Source organism: Quercus robur, chromosome 1 (genome assembly GCF_932294415.1).
Source record: "Quercus robur chromosome 1, dhQueRobu3.1, whole genome shotgun sequence".
Lineage (NCBI taxonomy): Eukaryota > Viridiplantae > Streptophyta > Magnoliopsida > Fagales > Fagaceae > Quercus > Quercus robur.
The window spans coordinates 40,006,185-40,030,226 of NC_065534.1; the positions used below are offsets into that span (position 1 = coordinate 40,006,185).

Sequence of the window (24,042 nt, forward strand, 5' to 3'; positions counted from 1 at the left end):
CAGGGTCTCACCCTCTCTCATTACCATAGATAGCAGGGAATCTAAAGGACGAGGAACCCTGCTACATGTAACAAATCGAGCCTCGAAAGCCCTAGTGAGCTCTTCGAAAGAGTTAATTGAGCCCTCATCCAACCCATCAAACCATCTCATTACGACAGGTCCCAAGCTGGAGGAAAAGACTTTGCACATCAAAGCTTCATTTCTAGAGTGAACAGCCATCCTTTGATTAAAATGACTAACATGCTTCACTGGGTTGGTCCTCCCATTATAAATAGTAAAAATGGGTTGCGTAAAGCGATGAGGGAGTTTAGCCCTGTCAAATCTGTGTGTAAATGGTGATTTTGAAATCTGACATAAAGCCTTACTCATCGTGTCATTCCCCATACTCCTAGGGGTCAGGCTTTTATTCTTCTTCTTGTGATATCGTTCCTCCCTATCCAGCTGTGAAGAAAAAGAGAAGGATTCACTAGGGGGTGTTCTAGACCTTGGATTGTAACTGCCATCTCCACTAGAATCAGTTCTTGAACTAAGAGGGGAAGCTTCTCGTTGCATACATGTAACTTCCTGTGCAAATGGTCTATCTCCAACCTGAGATTCCGCGTTTCCTCCCTTGCTGGTATGACCTGTATGTACGCTAGAAGTCTGGTTAACTTCACTTTCTCCTTTCTAGATTTACAAGCTGGTCTTCACGTTATGATCCCACTGATTCTTCTCTGTTTGGTCTTGAACCCACTATGGCCAGTCAAAACTATAAGTACTTCCCTATTTCCCATAGACAACGCCAATTGTAAGGACGTGAAATGAACTCAAGCCCACTAAGAACAATGGATAATGGCCCACTTAGCCCAAAACAATGTATTTGTAAGAGAATGGGTCAATCCAAGGAACGATCTTACAAGAAAAGTGGACCAAAGTTGATAGAACTCAACATAGTAAGATTAAAGACAAAGTGTATTCGTATAAGCTTGAATTGAATATAAAAATAAATCTCCTCGGTCAAGTCCGAGGATGATGTATTCTTATATTCAATTCAAGCTTATACGAATACACTTTGTTCTTCTTTTTCTGTTTCTCTCTCTTTTGATTACCCCCCCACCCCCTTTTTCATGGTGATCACTTCCTTATATAGTCATTCACCTCTTCATCCCAACATTCCTCCTGTTGATTTAGTAGAGAATCCCTTGGATGCTTATCCCATCAAGACCTCCTGGAAGTTTTGTTGGTAGCTGTGAGCTAAGTTGCCACTGTTCATGTGTCATTTCTCTATAAATGCAGCCATTTCATTAGGTGTAGTACATTTAATGTGGTGGTGACAGCGTTCTTCCTAGATATTTTGTCTTTCATGGTTGACTGAGTTCTTTGCCACTTTCCCTAGAGCTTTCTTGAGGTGGCTCAATTCCTCGGAAATTAAAGTTGACCCATCATTTTTTTTCTTTATTCTCAGCCCATTGACCCAGGCCTAGCAACTCCATTGACCGTCCTCGGGCTTCTTATTGTCTTTTTTTTTTTTTTTTTTTTTTTTTGAGAAACAGCTTCTTATTGTCTTTGGGTGTGGCTCATAGCCCAACACGTCTACTCGGGCCTCCTATCCCCACAATATTTATTCTATTATATAGTTTTAAATAATTTAAATTGTATCCATTAAAATCTTACTGTATTATATATTTTTTTAATAGTAAAAAGAAAAGTATTTTTTGCTGATAGTCTGGACTTTCATTAATAGTATTAATAAAAAGGTATATATATATATATATATATAAAACAACCCTAATAAATTTCTATTAATACTTATCATAATTATTTATAAACAAAAAATTAAATTAAAAAGAACTAAATTTGACTCTATTAAACTTTATTTTCTTTTATGAATCTGCCGTTATTAGCAAGAAAAAAAAAAAAAAAACACGGTTGGTCCAATCCTCCTAACGGATTGGGTTGCAACTTGCAATATAGAAATGTAGTACTTGGGGCCCAAGTTTTGGCCTTGTGCTTCAATCTTTAGTCCACTAAGCTAAGATATTTTTTTCTTTTCCCAAAAAAAAAAATAACTAAATAATAATTTCGCCGTAGAATGAATTAAAAAAAAAAAAGAAAAAGAAAAAGAAAGAATCTATGATATATAGTATATTTTTTTGATGGAAAAGAATCTATAATATTGAACCTTTTTTTCCATCCAAAAAAAAAAAAAAAAATTCCCATAAAAAAAAAAAGAATCAATGATATTGATTTTTCTAATTTGTCTGAAAGACTCTCTCATCCTAAAGCTAAAATAAAAATACGCGAACAGCTCGAGTCAACTCAACGCCCACAGATTCTTTTATTAGGGTTTATATCTGGTCATAATATATTCTCAATCTCAACTTACCCGCCTCACTTTCTTTCACATCAAAATAAAAAATAATAATAATAAATTAAATTGGAAACCCTAGCGCAGCAGCTGAGAGAGAATGCCAGGGAAGGAGGATAGCTCCTCCGACAAGGAGCAATGCATTGACTTGTTCCTCAAGATCGGGTTGGATGAACGAACCGCCAAAAACACCATCGCCAACAACAAGGTCACTGCAAATCTCACTGCCGTCATTCACGAGGTAATTATATTTATTCCCAATCGACACCTGCATGCCTTGTTCGCAATCTATAAGCAATTTGATGATTAATTTTCAGGCTGGTGTTACTGATGGTTGTAGTCGGACTGTTGGAAATCTCATCTACACGGTAAAGATTAATTTTCAATGCGTTGTGAAATTTTGTACTTCTTTGCATGTCTTAATAGAAAGTATTTATTTTTGTTGCTAGCAATTTGTGTGCAATCTTTGTGACAGGTTGCTACTAAGTACCCTGCAAATGCTCTTGTGCATCGCCCTACCTTGCTGCAATACGTTGTTTCCTCAAAGGTTTGTGCTGTTCTTAAACATTGATTATGATTTTGACTGTGAAAGGATTTAGTTTTACGTGGTTCCTGTTTTTCCAGATTAAAACGACGGCGCAGTTAGATGCAGCTCTTTCATTTTTTGGAACTACTGCTTCGGAGGATTTTAAGTTGAATGAATTTGAAGAAGCCTGTGGTGTTGGTATGTCAAATTTTACATGTTTAGGATGATCATTTCGTAGTGCCCTAATTTAATTTAATTGTTTTGTGTGTCTGTGTAATTTTATTATATATATATTTTCTAACTGCTTCTTTCGGGATATTGATTTTCATTTGTTTTTGCAACCAGGTGTTGAGGTTTCAGTTGAAGAAATTGAACAAGCTGTAAATGAGGTTTTTGAAGAGAATAAGAATGTGATTTTGGAGCAACGCTATCGAACAAATGGTTAGGGACTTTATTCTATGGAATTTCTGATAATTTAATACATGTACTTTGATTTCCTTAATTTTTTTAAATGGCTTATCATATTATGATGTAGACATGTTGTAAATATTGCTACACTTTGACATGGAACAATCTCTTGGACAATTGGTTTGTTAAGGGGTCATCTTGTGGGGCATTTGTGTCACTATGCTTGTGTGTGTAGATGCATCATTGATCAACCTTAATTTATTTTTGTATTGCCAATTCAGTTCAAGCTATGCCATCTTTTTCTTTTTATTGTGAAATTTTGTTACTATGTGGTTCTGTGATCGTTTGTTCCTGCCTATTCCTAGTTGTAGGCATTTATTTAACCTCTACCATTATGCTGCATGATCCCGTTCTGTTCAGCATTTGAACTTGTGTTCTATTTCTTTGTGTGTAGTGGGTGAATTGTTAGGGCATGTTCGGAGGCGGCACCCATGGGGTGATCCAAAAATTGTGAAGGTAATTTTATTTTATTATTATTTTATTTTTTAATTTTTATGTTAACTTCGGTTATGACTGGATCAATTTTCACTTATATAAAAATTAAAAAAAAAAAAAAGGTTTTCCCAGTTTTGTACGAGACTGCTTCTGATAGGGAGGTTTTTGTAGTCTTCTTTGGTGTGGCAAGGGGTGGGGGAGAGGATTTGGGATGTGAGATTCCTTCTTGATTTTTATGGTTGGGAGGTAGAATCAGTGGAGTTTCTTCAACTTACGGAGTCTAATCCTCCTTCATCTGTGAGTGGGGACCGTGTGAGATGGATATTGAAACAGAATGGAGACTTTGATTTCTGTCCTTACTATATTATGCTTAGAGGTTTCTCTTCTATTATCTTCTCTTGGAAAGGCATTTGGGGAGTTAAGGCACCTAGGTAGGTTTTCTTTGTTTGGACTACAGCGTGGGGAAAGATACTCACGGGTGATAATTTGATGAGAAGAGGTTTTTCTTGTGTATTGGTGTTGTATGTGCCACTGTATTGAGGAAATAGTGAATCATCTAATGATTCATCGTGAGAAGGCTTATCAATTGTGGTGTTTTGTCTTTAGATCATTTGGAGTTTCTTGGTTTTTACAAAGAACAGTGATAGAGCCATTGTTTGAATGGAGGAATTGGTTGGGGAAGTACTCATTTGACATTTGGAATTTGCCACTATTGTGTATGATTTAGATTATATGGAGTGTAATATTCTCACATTTGAGTACGAGGAGAGTTTGGGGACTCAACTTATTGGCTCATTTATGGGCTCTTTTTTTGATTGGTCTCAGGTTTTGGGAATCACATCTAATAATTCCCTTCCGATGTTTATAGATACACTTCTTCCTTGTACATAGTTTTATTTTATTTTATTTGTTATCCTTTTCTTTGTATTTCTTGTCTGCCTTGTGTCCTTTTTGCATGAAGTAGTCTTTTCTCAATAAAATTTTCCTTATCAATTTTTTACCCATTGCAGCAATTTGTTGATGCAAAATTGCTTGATTTACTTGGTGAAAGGACTGCAGCGGATAATGAAAAGCCTTCCAAAAAGAAAAAAGATAAGCCTGCTAAAGTAGAGGTGGGCACATTTTGCAGTGCTTTTTTAGGTTTTCCTGCTTCCTTTTGAGATGTGACTGAGAATTGTACCCCCTTCCTCCTTTATGCTTATGTAGGAGAAAACCGTTGCTGTTGTTACTCCAGAACAGCCACCTGAAGAAAACCTAAATCCGTTTTTGATATTTCCTCAACCAGAAGAGAATTTCAAGGTACATAATTGCCTCTTTCATATGTTTATCTGCATTATGATCTATTATCAACTTTTCTTATTATTTTTCTTTTAGCTATGTATCTTCGTTATTGACTGTATAAATTTTCTCTTAATCTTCATTTATGATTAAAAATGTATAATAAAACACCATAGTATTTCCATGCACGTTAACATCATAAGTGATGATTATGATTTTTGTATTAAAAAGAACAGCTATAAATAAGTGAAAAGTTGATCTCATAATCTTTCTAGGAGCTTCTTCATTATTTATCTATGTGAAAACATCATTTCCTAATTATTATAGGGATAAAGTTTGGCTACAACTCCTCCTAAAAAAATTAACATGGTTACATATTTTGAAAATCTAGCCGTTAGATTGCGTGTTCTTTATGTTCTTAACACACATGTCAAATTTGGTGCTAATTGGATGTTATTTATTACTTGATACAAATTTATTTTTATGCATAATTTTATGTTACAAAAATTTGAAATTTAAATATTTGATTGATGACAAAGTTATTGATTTTTTATTTTTTGGAAATTTTGCAAGCATGGAGTATATAAGAAAAAAATGTAATCCAATGGTGAAAATTCACATCCAATAAAAGGATATTAAGTGTAGTTTTGCCAAAATTTGTCCTTGTAGTGACATTACTATTGAAGCATTGATATTTGCATAAATTGAAATTGTTGTCTTATCATTGTTGAATAATTCATGATTTGAAGTTTTTCATTGATGGCGACTTTTCAGAAACAGTATCAAGCTTGTTCTGATCTTGTTGTAACTCAGACTTACAAGCTAAACGGCTATCAAATTCATGATTTTCTTCCTTGCTACCATGGTTCCTTGTTGACCTTTTGAATTCACCTTTACTAATTATTGTAATGATGTTACTACTTGAGCATTGATATTTGCATAAATTGAAATTGTAGTTCTATCATTGTTGAATAATTCAGGATTTGAACCTTTGATTTGTGATTCTTCAAACCACTTTTCAAAAATGGTATCAAATGTATTCTTATCTTGTTGCGACTCTGATTTGTAACTTAAATGGTTAATAAATTCATGATTTTCTTTCCTAGCTGCTATTGTTCCTTGTTGAGTTTTGAATTCATCTTTCCATATCATCACATCTACAGCTCTGCATAAGCTTTTTGTAAAATTTATCACAATTCTTGTCTTTCAGGTACACACAGAAGTATTTTTCAGTGATGGTTCTGTCTTGAGATGTTGCAATACAAAGGAACTGCTTGAAAAACACTTAAAAGCAACAGGAGGAAAAGTTTTGACTCGCTTTCCTCCTGAACCAAATGGTTATCTACATATTGGTCATGCCAAGGTAAATAATAAAATTGTGTATTTTAAGGTTTTATTTATTTATTTATTTTTTATAATTCAATAGTTACAACAAAAGTGGTGGAGGGGGGGATTCAAACCCTGGTTTCCTCACAAAGAACATGCAATGCCAATGAGCTACAAAGCTCACTGGCAATGGTATATTTTATATTAAATTAACTATTTGTTTAGACCATATGTTTGTTCCTCATTCAATGACTTAAATGGTTAATCAGGCGATGTTTATAGACTTTGGCCTAGCAAAAGATAGAGGTGGAGGCTGCTATCTAAGGTGAGAATTTTTCAACTCCTTTTGACTTTTTTTGTGCTATCAATAAATTTCCTTCTTTTTTCAGGTAGAAGGTGCATGTATTTTTAACATTCAATTATCTGTCTTTGAGTCTAGATTTATGCTTAATTTTTTGAGAGCACTATAAGATAGATTCATAATATTTGTAATGGTTACCACAGATTGAAATCCACTACTATCAATAAATTCCATGATGTGTAGATACTGATCACATGCTCGTTTGTGTGTGTGTGCGCGCACGCGTGTTTGTGAGAGAGAGAGAGAGAGGATCTGTGCATGTTTGTACATATCATTATTGTGATGGATGGCTGAAAACCTATACTTATTATCTGGAATTAAAATAACTTCCATCTGCTTCCTTGACAAACTAAAAGAATGTTCTTCATACCTTATCAATATGCTAGAAGATAATGCTTTTTCTGGCTTTGTTTTGTTGTTTTTGGTAAGTTATACGTGCACTTGGTGGGTCTCGAACCCAGGTCCTTGTACTCCACCTTGCTCTTACGTGGGGAGGAGGTGCCATTTGAGCTAGAGCTCATTGACTTTTATGGTTTAATGTTTGTTGCAAAATATTATTCTTCTTATTTTTTGCGTATGCTCTATATGAATTGAAAAGAGAACTTTACAGCTGTCCTTCTTTCGAGTTTGATCCCTGATTTTTGGCACTATTAGGTATGATGACACGAATCCCCAAGCTGAAAAGAAAGAGTATATTGATCATATCGAAGAAATTGTCCAGTGGATGGGTTGGGAGCCCTTAAAGGTATAGCAGTTGCTCTACATGAATAGCATATCCTTTATTGTGCTACCCTTAGTTTTGGCCACATTTTGAGGTTTGCTGAATTTTTGCAGATCACTTACACTAGTGATTACTTCCAAGATTTGTATGATTTAGCAGTGGAGCTCATACGAAGGGGTCATGCATATGTTGATCATCAGGTTGCTATTTGATAATTGTACAAATTTTGATCGTCTGGAAAATTTAAACATTATTTTATGGTTTTATTTGCTCATGTTGCCGGCCTTTTGTTATGATTTGACTCATCCACTCCACTATCAATTGATTACAAAGTTCGTTGCTTACTTAATGTTTCAAGCTATGTAGTTATATGTAGCAAAATGGGCTCTTGACTATAATCTTTTTGGCCCAATTCTTCTTTGGTGGATGAAGAATTTGTAGCTGAGGCTGCTGTTGAGTTCTAGTGCTTTGTATTTACTTTAATGGGATTGTTCTCTTAACCAATCTTGATAAAGTTGCTGACTTTGTAAATGTTTGTTTTAGACACCTGATGAAATAAAGGAGTTTAGGGAAAAAAAGATGAACAGTCCTTGGAGGGACAGACCGGTTTCAGAATCATTGAAACTTTTTGAGGATATGAGAAAAGGTCTTATTGAAGAAGGAAAAGCAACACTGCGGATGAAGCAAGACATGCAAAGCGATAATTATAATATGTACGACCTTATTGCTTATCGTATCAAGGCAAGTGTGCACCACTAAACATCTTTTATTACTCCAAATAAGTGGAGATGGTTTTATTTATTGGTTAAAATTTCATTTCTTCAGTTCACTTCTCATCCGCATGCTGGAGACAAGTGGTGTATCTATCCTAGTTATGATTATGCTCACTGCATTGTGGACTCCATTGAGAATATCACACATTCGGTATGTTTTCTACCTCTGATAGGTGTAATTTCCTGATTTCGTTCTGGAATAAATTGAAGATTTTTAAATTGTTGGAAAATTTATTTAAGAAACTAATTTTTTCTTTTAAGATATCTAAATGTTATTAAAAGCACACTTAGGCCTGCCTAAAGTTCAAAGTTCAAAGTCCCTAGGTCTAAGCACTTTGCTTGGCTAAAGCTATGCTTCTTTAATGAACCACACCTCAAGCGAACTTTTTTAGTGCTTTTTTAAAAAAAAAATAAATAAATAAAAAAACACAAAGCATACCTAGGTGTGCTCTTTTATTTTTTATGTTAAATAATGTAAATCATCAATATTAACCCCTCAATCTTGAAAGGTCCATTGATTATGATACAAACATGATTCTTAGGGTGTCTTTGTTTGGAGGTGAAATAGGAAGGATGAAAAGCTTTGAAGAGAAAATAGGAAGGAAAACTTTTTTAGAGTTTGTTTGATTGGGTGGAGAGGAAAGAAAATAAATGGTGGAGCCTAGGTGTTTTCTCTCCTGACCCACCAAAAAGTTCTCTCCAAAGTGGGGAGAAAACTAAGAGGAAAAAACTCATAAAATGAGCTTCCAAAAATACCCTTAAAATTCACCTTCAAGTCTCCAATGTGTTGGCTTCTTATTTTTTTCCTTTCATTTTTTCTTCCTTTGTTACTGACGTGTTGACTTTTTTTTTTTTCCCCTGATTTTTTTTCTTTGTTACTGACGTGATGGTTTTCATTTTTTATTATTTTTTTCTTTTCTTTTTTCTGGACATAGCTTCTTTTCTTTTCTTCTTTTTATTTTCTTTGAATTTTTCTAGATGTGTAGCTTTCTTTTTATTTCTTTTTTTTTTTGTGCTCATATTTATTTTCTCATTAATTCGGTTGGTTTTTTTTTTTTTTTGGAAAACATTTTGTTATTATTATTTTTTTTAATACTTTAATTAGTGTCTATCTATACATAATTTTTTTTTTAAAAATATAATGTGTTACCTTTTATTTTATTTAATAGGGACATGATAGTCAATTTATACAAACTTTATTTTTAACAAAACAAAAAAGTTTTCCATTCATCCACTTTTCCACCCTCCCGACCAAACACAAATAAGGAAAACTAAAATCTTTTCTATCATTTCTGCATTTTTTATCCTCCCACTTTTCCATACTCCCAACCAAATGGACCCTTAAGGTGTTATGCTATACAAACATTTTTTGTTTGGTTTACATATCAAAACAAATAAGGATAATTTACTATATTTGTGATTTGTTTATTTATTTATATTTTATTTTGATATATAAAGTGTATGTGAGTATGATTTCGGATATAATAGAATGGTAGAAAATAATATATGTGGCTGACCTTGACTAAACTGTTGAACATCCATAGCTGACCCGAAAATTTTGAGATAAGGCTTGGTTTTTGTTGTTGATATATAAAGCACTAGTGAGCATCCACAACCTATGCACTTAATGTGCCTTGACTTATTTATCCACAATGTATCTAACCTCAATTTTGTACTAGTAGTCTGTGCTCCTGGATGAGTACACCTATACCTTGGAAAATGTGATTCTTTAAAAAGTTATACATTCTCTTTTGAGGTGAAAATAAGTTCATACAAACAAAGTTTAAGAACAGATTGATTTCTTGGTATTGTTTGTCATTTATTTATTGTGATATCCACCAACTTTGATGCTTCCTTAATAATAACTAGATTGGCCATGGCTTGATGCATGTCAAAGGATTGATAAATATTTAGATACGTCTTTCCGTCTGGTGGTTATATGGTAATGTTCTTTTGATGTAGCCTGATTTTGAACAAAGGAAAAAAAAGGATATGGCCGGATTAGTTGTTGGTTTTATGAAGCAGTCTAGATTAGCAAAATTTGAACTTATTTATTACCAATTTACCATATTTTGACTTGGTAATAGCTGGACAGGGGGCTTTACCTGCCCTTTAATAAAATTCTGATATATGTTGCTTTCTGTAGCCATAATAATGGTTATGTGACTTGTCTTCATTATGGCATTTGTTTTAGTATCCATTGAACTCTTTTGCATGTAATATGAGTCTTCACTCTCTGAGTTTCACTCCTGGCAATCAGTTGTGTAGATTTTTTTCATTAATGCTTTTGCATGTTATGAATTCTGCATGTATTTTGTTTATGACTTAGAATGTATCTGATTGTCAATGAACCATAATTGGTTTTGTGATCTATTAACTCTTTTAGTCAATTTTTGAATGTCATATGCAGCTGTGTACGCTTGAATTTGAGACACGCCGTGCTTCGTACTACTGGTTATTACATGCACTGGGCCTTTACCAACCACATGTATGGGAATATTCGCGACTGAATGTTACCAACACCGTGATGTCAAAGCGTAAGGTGCGTGATAACATGTTTCTGTAGGAAGCCTGAAAAAATATCTATCTTATCATGCTAATGAGTTATCCCTAGAGTAATTGAATATTGTATACTTTTGCAGTTAAACCGATTGGTAACAGACAAGTGGGTTGATGGTTGGGATGACCCTCGCCTCATGACCCTAGCTGGTTTACGTCGTAGGGGTGTGACTCCAACTGCAATTAATGCATTTGTTAGGGGAGTTGGGATCACAAGAAGGTAAGCTTTTGTTCAGGTTGTGTATTGGGCATTGATTAAAATAAAGTGTATGATCTGTGTCCTGTTGTTATCATAAATATACCTTTTCTTGTGATACAGTGACAACAGTATAATAAATTTGGATCGCCTCGAGTATCACATAAGAGAAGAACTAAACAAAGCAGCACCCCGTACAATGGTCGTGCTACATCCGCTCAAGGTTTGTATCTTGTTTTGAACTATCTCTAGAATATTTTCCCACTCATGTTGCAACTTATCCTCTATTTGTTTCAAGGTTGTTATTACAAACCTCGAAGCTGACTCAATAATAAATCTTGATGCAAAGAGATGGCCTGATGCTCAAACAGATGATGCATCTGCTTTTTACAAGGTAACTGTGGATTTCTTCATCTCTTTCTTTCAAGGCTAAAATTATAGTTCTTTTCTTTTTGAGAGAATAATACTGCTTCAGTGCTGCTATGTAGAATTTGACCAATCAGCTAGGAAACTTAATATTCTGTTTGCGTCCTTAACTCATATTGGCTCTAGAATATTTGGCTCAATGTGACAACTGTACTTATGATATTACTGCCATAATTTATGCTTGGTCTTCAACAAAATCGATTAATATTAATAATGAGAATAACTTTACTCTTTTTTTGTACATATCACATTTTCTACTTTAATTGTGAAGTTCATGTTAATTAAGAACCATATTTTGCTCCATGTGTTCAGTTTATAATCTGTTAGTGGTTCTGCTTTTTACTGCTTCCACCTTAGGTCCCCTTTTCGAATGTTATATACATTGAAAATTCTGACTTCCGGATGAAAGATTCAAAGGATTACTATGGGCTTGCTCCGGGTAAATCTGTCCTACTCAGGTATGCATATATTGTAAAGTCATCTCTGCCAGTCATATTTTTCAGATCTGCACTATATACTGAGAATTCTTTTTGTTAGTGCAGATATGCGTTCCCCATAAAGTGCACTGAAGTTATCCTAGCTGATGATAAGGAAACTATTCTAGAGATCCGAGCTGAGTATGATCCTTCAAAGAAGACAAAGCCTAAGGTTCATTGTTGTGCTGGATTTCCTTTTGATATGTGAACCTTCATTTGAGCACTACAAAATTAATTTGGTGTCGGGTGAATGCTTTGGTCAATTTTATTTCATTTTTTCTTATCAAATTAAATATTATGCAGGGAGTTCTTCATTGGGTGGCTGCACCTTCTCCTGGGGTTGATCCACTCATGGTGGAGGTCAGATTGTTTGACAAATTGTTCCTTTCAGAGGTTGGCAAACATAAACTATCCAATGCTTTCTTATTTCCCTCCTTATCTTTTTTATATTTGAAATAAATTCTTATGTGTTTTTATTGTTGAATCAGAACCCTGCTGAACTTGATGATTGGCTTGCTGATCTGAACCCACAGTCCAAAGTAGTGATTCCTGGTGCATATGCCACATCCTTGCTGCAGAATGCTGCAGTTGGGGACAATTTTCAGTTTGAAAGGCTTGGTAGACTCCAGAACCCTTTCACCACTATTTATATATTGAATATTTTGTAAAATATAAGCAAAGGTGCACTCACATGGCATAGAATTTATTGTGCATCAAGTTATAACTTAAACACCTTAGTAAAATACGAATCCTCCACTTTCCAGTACCTGTGAGATATATTCTTTAAACTAATATTTTTCTTTCAAAATTTATCCAACTGCTGTTATCATTTCACAAAGTTTGCATTTTTGTCCTTCATTAAAGCTTTTAAAAAGCCAAACCATTGTATCATATTTTCTACTCAAGCCAAACCTAGACATTTAGCTTTAGCTGTGCCAGTTACTTTATGAATGTTTCTTCTGGGTGCACATGGTTCTGTATTATATATTGCTTTCCTATTTGATTGTATGTGTTTTATATCTGCAATTTCAGGTTATTTTGTGGTTGATAGAGATTCTACTCCTGGAAAGCTCATCTTCAATCGGACAGTAACTCTAAGAGATAGCTATAGCAAGGGTGGTAAGTAGGTTTGTGACCATGGAAAGCACAAGTAAGATGTAATGTGGCAAAAGCAGGAACTACAATACTTGGACTATTTTGTGTATAAAGTATTTACTAAATTATTTTATATTTTTTTTTCCTGGATGAGTGTATTCAATTTTTTTGCACTACATCAAATATGTCATATGGTTAGTGAGGTCCATGCAGTGCATATGTGGGAAAATACATTGAAATCTCTTCTTAGTCCATTGGAATGTCGTCTTTAGCCCTTTCATCTTTTCATTATGTTGTAACCACTCGCTATGTATAAGAGATATTTGTTGACAAAACTGGTTTCTGCTTTTAGGAATCCTGGTTCCTTTATATACGCCAAAATAATGCATGTCACAATTCCTTTTGGAACCAAAATTCACTTTCTTGCTTGCTCCCTTTTCATATTTCTTAACCTAATTGAAAACGGGATTGGGTTATATTCTGGAAACAGTAATGCTGAAGAAAACATTTTTCACAGTAGCTGAAGTGGTTAACTTTAGAGAAAAAGTAGTGGGTTAGTCTTCAGCAAATGTTAAAAAAAATTGTATAAGTACTTTGTAGCCATTACTGTTCTGAAAATGGCAGGGGTCTATTTCCTGTAATAGCGTAATTTCTGAGCTCTTTAATAATGTACCCCTAGGCTTTTTTTAATTATTAGAATGCCACTTCTTGCTTATCTTTGTTCTGTAAGAAATTGTTTTAAAAATCTAACTTCTGTTTTCCATCAGGTATTTTTTATTTAAAATTAGGATCTACAAAGAAAGTGTCTTTTCTATTCTAGATGGAACTTCAATGTTCAAGAAAAAACATTTCGAGAAAATTTCTAAAGTATTGAATAAGGCTGCGTTTGCGTTTTATTTTATTTATTTTTTTTACGAGCGCCTCTTGCACTGACATGAACAGTACATTAAGAGAAATGAACAGTGTTTGAAGAGTCAACAGTAACTTAAAAATTATTTTTTAACCGTTTTCAACTCATTGATATCTCAACATTCCAGAAAACAGATTGGTCAAAAGAAGGGGAAAAAAAAGGTCATTGCCTGAGACAATTTGAGCAGTCTGCTATTTGATTCATTTCACTCTCATTTATGAGTCATGAATGTGCTGGTCCTTTAATAGCAGACTGCTTCCTCTAAAACGTTTAGAGGCGTATAAAGACAATTTAAATTGCTATTTGTGCTGGTCCTTTATCAAAATTGGTTTAATTGTCTAACAAATTGCAATCAAATACCAATCTCAGTTATCAACAAAAAAAACGTCATTGCCTGAGACAATTTGAGCAGTCTGCTATTTGATTCATTTCACTCTCATTTATGAGTCATGAATGTGCTGGTCCTTTAATAGCAGACTACTTCCTTTAAAACGTTTAGAGGAGGCGTATAAAGACGATTTAAATTGCTATTTGTGCTGGTCCTATATCAAAATTGGTTTAATTGTCTAACAAATTGCCATCAAATACCGATCTCAGTTATCAACAAAAAAACGTTTAGAGGAAGCATCTAAAGATGATTTAAATTGATCAATATCTTGGCGCTTTTTTTTTTTTTTTGAGAGATAATTACAACATGTTGCTAACCCCGCAACTCGAACCCTTTTTCCCTAGACCCCCAAGCACTTTGTGCATGAGGAGGTGCCAATTCAACTACAAGACCTTTGGTTGATCAGTCTCTTGGCTTAATAGACAATTAAACCAATTTTGAACAATTTTTGGTATTCAGAGTCAAATGGCAATGAATCAAAACACTAATTTCAAGGGATTTATGTTATAGTCCAGTGATAATGATATCTTTTGTGATATTTCATGTAAGTGGTAATGGTATACTTTGTGATATTTCATGTATGTAGTTTGAATTTCACAACTTCAATAATACACCCTTTAATTCAAACGGATTTGGACACCGCTTTAATAATACACCCATTGATCTACTCAACTAGAGTTCTTTAATGCGTACTTTAACAACTTTAGACAATTGATGTGGATTAACCTGTTATTTTTTACTCCTAGGGTTCTAGCCTTACAGCTCGAACCATTTTCTCCTTTAAACCTCTTAACACTTTGTGCATCAGGATATGTCAATTAAGTTACAAGACTCTTATTTTATTTAAGTATAGTTAGCTAAGGACATTGCCATAAATGGGGGTGTGGTTTGAATTGAAACAAATTTTTTATTTTTATTTTTATTTTTATTTATTTTTTTTATATAGCAACAAATGCTACATGTATAACAAATTTCACAACTTGTTGAGGTGAAAGATTGTGATCAATGCACTATCACTTTCACTTAGGCTATTACTAACATCATTTTTGTTTATTGTATACCAATCACAACCTGCTAATTCATTAGTTATTAAAATATTTTATCTTTAGACGTATTGTTTTTATAATAGTGTAGAGTTTAATATGAAACCACACATAAGTATGAGATTTAAATTGTTATTTTGTTTTAATTCAATGTCCGTTTAGATACAACTTTTTGTTAAAGTTTGTTCGCTAAAAGGTAGTTAAAATATAATTATAAATTTTGTTTTCAAGCAAATAAGTTAAAGAAGTTATAAGGAAAAAACTAGAGACAAAGGGACACTTGCTACACCTTTGAAGTAATTTTTCTTGCTCGAGTAGTTATTAGTACATCAATTTGTTAGCGAAAGTATGGCACTTCACGATCATGACTGTAATTACCATCTCTACAACTACCACTACACTGCCTCCTGCATCACTATTATTATTGTCGTCACCATCACCAACAAAGTTACCTTTATCACTCCAAATATTAATGATTTTTCGTGTGAACCTGAGTGTGAAAATTCTATTAAGAATTTAGTGAAATCCAATATGAAATATAATAAAAATTTTCCTTTTTCCGAAGAAAACATTTTCAGTCAAAACAAAATATGTGTAAAATCCTTTTATCATTACTTACAATGGTAAAAATTGATCACAAACCCTTTTTTTTTTTTTTTTTTTTTTTTAGAGAAGAATATTTATCCTAAACTTTACTAGACCTTAGATGGAACTTTAATTCAAATCATTGCTATGACCCTAGATGGAACTTCAATTCAAATCTTCACTATGACATGAATCGAATTTAAAAATTAGTCTGATTGAAGCTCACCAACTTTAGAAGTAGTGTACTAGTGTGCTGCATAAGCAAACATCCTTAAATTGCTTTTCACTAGAAATTTTATCATAGACTTTAGTGCCTTTTACTTCGACGGACCTACCTCAATGGAAAACTTTCACATCTGTCATAATAAATTCGTAAGTCCATTCTTTATAGAAAACACGTTTGGTTGTGGACGAGGTGGTCCTAGAATTTAATGGGTTAGAGGACCAATAAGAGAGGCCGAGAACTCTTCCCAAGCAAGAAAAGTATAGGGTCTCTTTAGGGTGTTTAGTCTCTTCACGCTTATGTTTGACAATGAAAGGTCGATTTGATTGAATTGTGAAAGGATGAATATCTAATCTTGAGTATCTAATCTATCTTTCTTTCAAGGTTCCAACTCACATGGAAACTTAGCACCAATTGATCACTATTTTATTAGGTCCCACCTTTTCTTAAGGAAAAAACTATCTGATCTGACTACCGGCGGAGCTCCTAAAAAGATCAGGATAATCTTGAGTATCTAATCTATGTTTGCTTTCAAGGTTCCAGCTCGCATGGAAACTTAGCACCAATTGATCACTATTTTATTAGGTCCCACCTTTTCTTAAAGGAAAAAACTATCTGATCTGACTACCGGGGGAGCTTTTAAAAAGATCATGATAAACATCTAAGAACAGGGTACCATTCTGTTCTGCATAAATAATCATTTCAATTCAATGCTACGATTATTGCAATTAAGACGTGGCATTAAATATATTTTTAAATTTAAACTTAACCTCATTCATAAAATAAAATTCATTTAAAATAAAAATAATACGTTTTCAGATAACTAGTCAGTAAACTAAGCACCCTAAACAAAATCAATAAACTAAGAAATTTTCTTTATATTTGTTTTATAAAAGAGAGGGGAAAATGTTATTATGCGAAATGGAAAGAGAGAGACTAAATCGCTTTGATGAAGAAGAAGACACTTTGGCTCCTAGCACCAAAAAATTCAAAGAAAGCCATCAACTAGCAGGGGATAAGGAAGTTAATCAGAATGGCAAGGTGGGGAGTTACAGAGATAAGCTAGTGGGGACAATTCCTGGGGCCTTTTAGAAAGCGTTTGGTTTTGACAACTTTATGCAAGAAGACATTGAATCGGACAATGAAGAGGAGAATTCTCTTGAAGGCAGTCAGGGCGGCTTGATGCATTTGAGGGCCTAAGGCAAAAATTGGTTATCTTGTTTCATATATAAAATTACTATTAGTCAACATGAACCATGTAGATTTTTTTTTTTTTTTTTTTTTTTTTTTTTTTTTTTTTTAAGTTTATAAACACAAAAAAATTTGACAAAACTTTTTACGTTTGTTGATGTGGCAGATTGATAGTATGAGTAAAAGAGTTATGTCAGTGGTGAATCTAGTTGAAAACTAGTAAAAGTTTGCTAATTTGACTATTGTGAAAAATGTTATGAATTTTTTTGTAAATTGCTTTTTTTTATTTTCTTTTCTTTTTTAAAAGTGCTACATTCAGAATATTTTTCATGACAAATCTTAGGTGTTAAGTTGCTTCTTGTTTTCTAGTTGAACCTACCACTAAAATTATTTTTTTACTATCAATAACAACATTTAACAATCTGCTATTAAGATTTTTTGTAAAAATGTTGTGGACATAACATTTCTTTCTCTTTTTTATTTGTTTTTCATTTGATAAGAAAATATTATTTTATTTATTGGTTAATATTTTGTGTTAATTAATACTATTGGTTAAAATTTAGGGGCCATTTTTTTCACTTGGAGGCCTTAGGCGGCCGCATTAATGGCTTATACCATTGAGCCGGCCTTGAAGGTAGTGTCAAAGTATGCTTTTGTAGACAAGATAAGTCTCGCATGAGAGCCCCATGGTACCAAGTCTTCATCATCAAACCTATTGGGAGAAAGGTGGGATACTCATTCCTTGTCTCAAAGATTCGTAGTATGTGGAATCCAAGAGGGGGGAATGGATTGCATAGATTTGGGGTTTGATTACTTTTTAATCAAATTTGAACTCAGCGAAGATGTAGATAATATTCTAAAGGGTGGCCCTTGGTTTATAGGGCAACATTTCCTAGCCATTAGACAATGGGAGCCTGAGTTTAAAGCTTCTTCAGCTATGTTCTCCTCAGTTGCAATGTGGATTAGATTGCCTGAGTTGCCAATTGAGTTTTATGAATAGAATGCTCTTCTTAAGATAGGTAGAGCTATTGGACTTGTCCTCCGTATTGATGCTCACACAGCCAATGGAGTTAGAGGCGATTTGCTCGACTGTGTGTGCCAAATAACCTCGATAAGCCTCTTGTCCAAACTATTTATCTTGGTAAGCTTGAACAGGGCATTCAATACGAAGGCATCAGTGCTCTTTGATTTACGTGTGGGATTGGCCATAAAAAAGAAATATGCCCATACATTGTGCGAGATCCTATTAGAGAAACATAACTGGAACATAGTGGTAATGACCAAACTCATAACGGTTCCCAGCAGTCGATGGTGGAAGGGTCTCCAAACAGAGTTCAGGAAGTTTATGGGGATTGGATGATTGTGGCTCGGCGTAAGCCGATGAACAAAGCTAGAGGCAAGCTAAACAACACTATATTGAGCCAATTAGATGAATCTGTCTAGTCTAGGAATGACAAGTCATTGCCTAGGATAGAGGAAATAGGCAGGGCGGTGGGGAAAAGAAAAGCCACACAGCCCCAGGCAGCCATGGCACCTAGGGAAGAGTTTAAGACCTTCCTGTCATATCATAGCAAATCATTTGATGGCAAAAAATCCAAAGGGAACGGACTTCGCGCCAAAACCAAACAGAAAGCTAAGGTTATCGTTGGAAGCCAACTAAATGGTGTGGGCTCGAGCAAGCCTAGTGAGCTTTTTGTTTTTGGGGTTGAAAATGGCCTTTCAAATGTGAATGGGCCGAACCAAGGCCCATTCCCTTTCTCAAGCTCATCAAGACTAGATGCTAGCCCTAAGGAAACGAAGAAAGAAGCACAAATGAACTCCTTGAGAATCAGCAGCTATGGAGAAAACATATAAGTGGGCAATATTCTACAAGGGAAAGGTCATATCAATCGAAGACAAGAAGATCTAGTGGATAAGGCAGGATCCAACCGAAATTTGGGGGTGGTTCGATCTAGAGCTAATGTTGGCGTGGAAGAATTTGTTTCCACTCACGAAGGAGAGTAAGAGGCTGGGCTATCTACCTTTGAAAGACGAAGCTTAGGTGATGACTCCAAACCCATGGTGGAGATTTATCATGGACAGGCCTGCAGTGCAAGTCCCTCCACTAACAAGCTTAAACTCATCAGTTCCAAGATCAAGTATGCTAACCTCGGAAAAATTTCTGACTGAGGTAGAAAGGGAGTGGACACAACCTGTGATCATAGTGAGGAAGATCCTTCAAGGCAAACCTGTGGAGTGCTCTATGAGGGGGAACTTGCACAGGGTGAAGCTAATCCAATTTGCAGAAGCCAAGATTAGTGGCACCATCCTCATCAGAGTGACGCAAGAGGCGATGGGGATAATAAAATATTTGACGACTCTGTTTCGTAAGAAACTGGAGATGAGATCAGAGTTGATGGGAGCATGGAGGTTGAGAGACACTGAGAATTCCTCCTCCTTGTTGCATTTTGATTCCTCAACAACCCCTTTTAAAATCATGAATATTTTGGTTTAGAACTGTAGGGGAGCTATGAAACCCCAATTCAGGAAAACAGTGATGGATTTGGTGGAGTGGCATACTTTGATTCTCATGGTTATCATGGAAACAAGGTTAAGTGGAGCTAGGGCTATGGAAATTATTGAAACACTGCCTTTTGATGGGTCTATGGTGGCAGATACAATTGTTTTTGCTGGGGGTATTTGGTTACTATGGAGGACAGATTTGGTGCAAGTGGATGTCTTGGCATCAACAGAACAAGAAATCCATGCCATTATCCGAGTAAGATCTTAAACCTTAAGCTGGATCATTAGTGCCATATATGCTAGTCCTAGATTTGTTGAAAGATGCATGCTATGGGATAATCTTAAACTGATTTCTAAATTGCATGACCTTCCTTAGGCTTTTATGGGGGATTTTAATGAGGTTTTATTTGATGGGGAAAAATCTAGAGGCAATCCTATCTGTCAAAGAAGGGTAAGGGCTATTCAAGATTGTATGAATGAGTGCCAAATGATGGACTTGGGCTTCTCAGAGCCGAAATTCACCTGGACTAAAAAAAAGGAATTAGGGTGTCTTATTCAATGTAGACTAGATAGATGTTGGGCCAATCCCATATGGAAGTCTTTTTTTCCGGAGGCAAATGTGACACACCTAGCAAGAGTTAACTCTGATCACTGCCCTCTTCTTCTTAATCTGAGTCCTAACATAGTTAATGCTTCTAACAGACCCTTTAGGTTTCAACTCATGTGGTTAAACCACAATGACTTCCCAACCATTGTAAAAAAGGAGGTCCAGTTTATGTTAAAGGATTGAGATAGGCAATGAAGAAAGGTGATTCGGTGAAGATGTGGATGGACTTCTGGCTCCCTAATGGGAGATTGAGGGATCTTGTTGAAGGACCCCTTACTCGAGAGGAAGATAAGCTTACAGTCAAGCAATGCTTTGATGAAAATCATGAGTGGAATCCACAAAGTATATCTTTTGAGCTCCTAGAAAATGTGCTTAATACCATCAAGGCCACTCCCTTTTCTTATGATCAACACTCAGAAGACTCTCCCATGTGGGGTTTCTCCAAAACTGGTTGTTTCTCCCTTCAATCAGCTTATCTTCTTGCTAGGGGATTAAATCCCCTGAACCTGGATACTATGCCTTTCACGTGGGTTTGGAAGACTGAAGCCCCCCCAAAGATTCAATTTCTCATATGGCTTTGTGTCCATAATAGCTTACCTATGGCTGAAGTGCTGGGTTCAAGAGGTTTAATCCTTGATCCAATGTGCAAGGTGTGTAATAGGAGCAATAAGTCTATTGAGCACCTTCTTAGAGATTGTGAAATAGCTCACAAGGTCTGGCAAGAGCTGCAAGTACCACACTGCCTAAGAGATTCTTTTACTCTCCCAATTAGAAACTGGTTTGAAGTTAATTGTAAGTCAAGGATGAGTTCCAAATTTATGGGCATATCTTGGAGAATCTTGTTTTTGATGGGAGTTTGGCAATTGTGGCTTTACTGAAACAACTACGTGTTTCGGATAGGAAATGTGGACCAGCTGACATGGAAAAGGCGCATATAGGCCTGTGCCGAATTTTTCTCCATTGGGTTAGATACAAAAATTAAAAACCTAAAAACCATTGTTCTAGTTGGATGGGATAAGCCGCTGATGGGTTGGATGAAGCTCAACTCGGATGGGTCAGCTTTGGGGAATCCAAGAAGAGCAGGAGGGGGAGGTTTAATACACAACCACGATGGAAATTGGGTGCAGGGTTATGCTAGAGGGCTTGGCCATACTAGCAACTTCATGGCTGAACTATGGGCATTAAGGGATGGGTTGATCTTGGCTAGGGAGATGGGATTAAACAATATGATTATAGAACTTGATGCTTTAAGTGTTGTTACCCTCATGAATAATGACTCTGCTAATTTACTGATGGAACTCCTCTTAACTGACTGTAGGAACCTCTTGAAGGAGATCCCAAATAAGCAAGTAATCCACACTTACCGTGAAGCAAACCAATGTGCAGATGCGTTGGTGAAATTAGGAGCTAATTCCTTATCTTCTTTTGTAACCCACCGCCTGTGGTGGAGAGTATTTTGGCTTTTGATAAAACTAGTATGCATTGTAATAGACTTATGAATTCCTAGTTTTAAAGAAAGTTCATGGTTTACCCACCCCACCCCCCCTCCCCCCCCCCCAAAAAAAAAAAAAGAGAGAGGGGAAATAAGAAGGTGACAGTGCCAATTTTAATTTACCTTGCGGGTTGTGGCATGACTAAAATTGGCCATGCTATTGTTGTAGGAAAAGTCTAGAGGCAACTTTTGTCTCACAATTTTTGTCACAAATTTGATGTGATCCACTATAAGTGATTGAGAAAAATTGGTGAATCTATATGAAATTGATCATCAACCATTCATAGTTGACTACTTAAACAAGTTGTGGCAAATAATATAGTTCTAGACAAATTGGTGAATGTATTTTATATATATATATATATATATATATATATATATATTTATAATCTTTTTGTTGAGAGCCTCTTAGAACCTCCTAGTATTTTCAACGGAAATGTAAGGGTGCAAATACTAGGAGGTTCTTGATGAGCTACGAGGCTCTCAACATATATATGTATATATATCACAAAAGGGTCAAATTAAGATTGGGTAAAATAGAATTGTAGTATTTTGATATTGTGATGTCTTGGGTGTTGTTATTTTGAGTAATTATCATTTTATATAATAGTAAATTCTACTAATTAAATTTATGGAGAGATTCATTATTCATGTGAACTCACTAATTAAAAAAAATATTGTATAATTTTACCATTATTTCCCATTGCAAAAAAAGGGTGAACCAATTTTGTAGCCTTAGATGACAACTAATTTTATCATTTTTTAAAGGAAGTTGTGGCCTTAGGTTATAATCCTACTAAATATCTTTTTATTGGAGGTGAATTTTGACAAATCCACCATTGAACTACATTTTCTTCTTATGTCCTCCATGCATGCAAAATTTTTAGAAAATTAAAGATCAATAGCTATGTTATCAAATAAATTTTTTAAATTGCAAGTTTTTGTAGTTTGAAATTATGCATAAAATATAAGCTTATAGATCATATAGTAAATTAAATATGCGATTGGCACAAAATTGGACACGTGTATTAATGCAATCTAACAAATAGATTTTTCAAAATATGTAGTGTGCGTGCCTGAAATGAGATTGTTGGGCTCGAACTCACTTGGGCTCACAATTTATTTATAAAGCAGGCTTCAGGATTTCCTACTTTGGGTCGTTCTCGGCACAGAGACTCAAAGTAACGTTCCTCCTTTCTCCCTCAATGACTGTTTTTCTCCCCTTTTTTTGAACCCCTTCCTCTTCCCCAACTTCTTCTATTTATAGCTTAAAGTTAGTGGAGAGATCATGATTACTGCCATCGTTAGTGCAATTGAAGGTCCAATATTATCTGTTTTAAGTGGGTGTTTAGGTGAGAGTGGAATGTAACGATTATGGCCTTGGAACTTGGTTCCAGTTCAGGTGAATTTGCTCGGTAATAATGTTCCCCGAGCATCCTATGGTTCGCCCGGACAAGGTTTATCTGATTGCTCGGGAAGTTGTATGCCAAGCATAGTTCAGGACCTGAGGCCCAAAACTCGTTCTTTATGAAGGCAGTCTCAAGAAGGGCCTAGGGCAATGGGGCCGTACCATTGGGCCTGAGCCCAGGGCCCATCTGGGTCTTGGGATCTTGGTGCCGTACATTAGCCCCCCCTTGATTCATACCCGGTTGAAGGGAAGAATCAAGGAGCCAGCCGAGCCTTTTGATCTCGAAAGTCATATGGCCAGGGACCCATGCGGTTATGGTTTCTCAGTAATGCTCTTCTCAAAAGACGCGCTGTTCCGTGGCGCCAGGCTCAGTTGTCATTATTGCCTGATGGTTTGTGATCCAAAGCGGCACGCGTGTCGGTTATCTTTGGCATTCGCAGGGTCGTTCGTGAATTGCGCCCATTTATTGCTTGATTAAACGTTCCCATGCCCTTTTCTGATCCTATAAATAGCTTCCTTCAGAACATTCTTTCATTTTTTCCACCTCTGATCTTTTGAGCTTACTCTCTGCCGACCACTTCTTTGTGCGCTTACTCACTTGCCCAGAGTTCTTTTCTCCCTTAGAACCCAAAGTAAGTTTTCTTCCCCTTCCTATTCCTTCAGCTTATTTCTTCAAGTTCCCTTTCATAGCATTAAGTGTCATAGA

The 24,042-nt window shown here is 35.4% G+C and overlaps 1 protein-coding gene across 1 annotated transcript; it reads left to right on the top strand.

Annotated features, from left to right (window-relative positions):
• Nucleotides 1-2,267: 2,267 nt before the first annotated feature.
• Nucleotides 2,268-13,342, top strand: LOC126689807 (glutamine--tRNA ligase). Its single transcript, XM_050384987.1, has 23 exons — nt 2,268-2,588; nt 2,665-2,715; nt 2,823-2,894; nt 2,972-3,071; nt 3,219-3,314; nt 3,736-3,797; nt 4,787-4,888; nt 4,983-5,075; nt 6,265-6,417; nt 6,650-6,705; nt 7,396-7,486; nt 7,576-7,662; nt 8,006-8,203; nt 8,288-8,386; nt 10,646-10,777; nt 10,878-11,014; nt 11,114-11,213; nt 11,289-11,384; nt 11,774-11,874; nt 11,959-12,064; nt 12,196-12,285; nt 12,381-12,510; nt 12,925-13,342. The coding sequence occupies exons 1-23, from the start codon at nt 2,448-2,450 to the stop codon at nt 13,017-13,019; spliced, it is 2,388 nt and encodes a 795-aa protein (XP_050240944.1). The 5' UTR covers nt 2,268-2,447; the 3' UTR covers nt 13,020-13,342.
• Nucleotides 13,343-24,042: the final 10,700 nt, after the last annotated feature.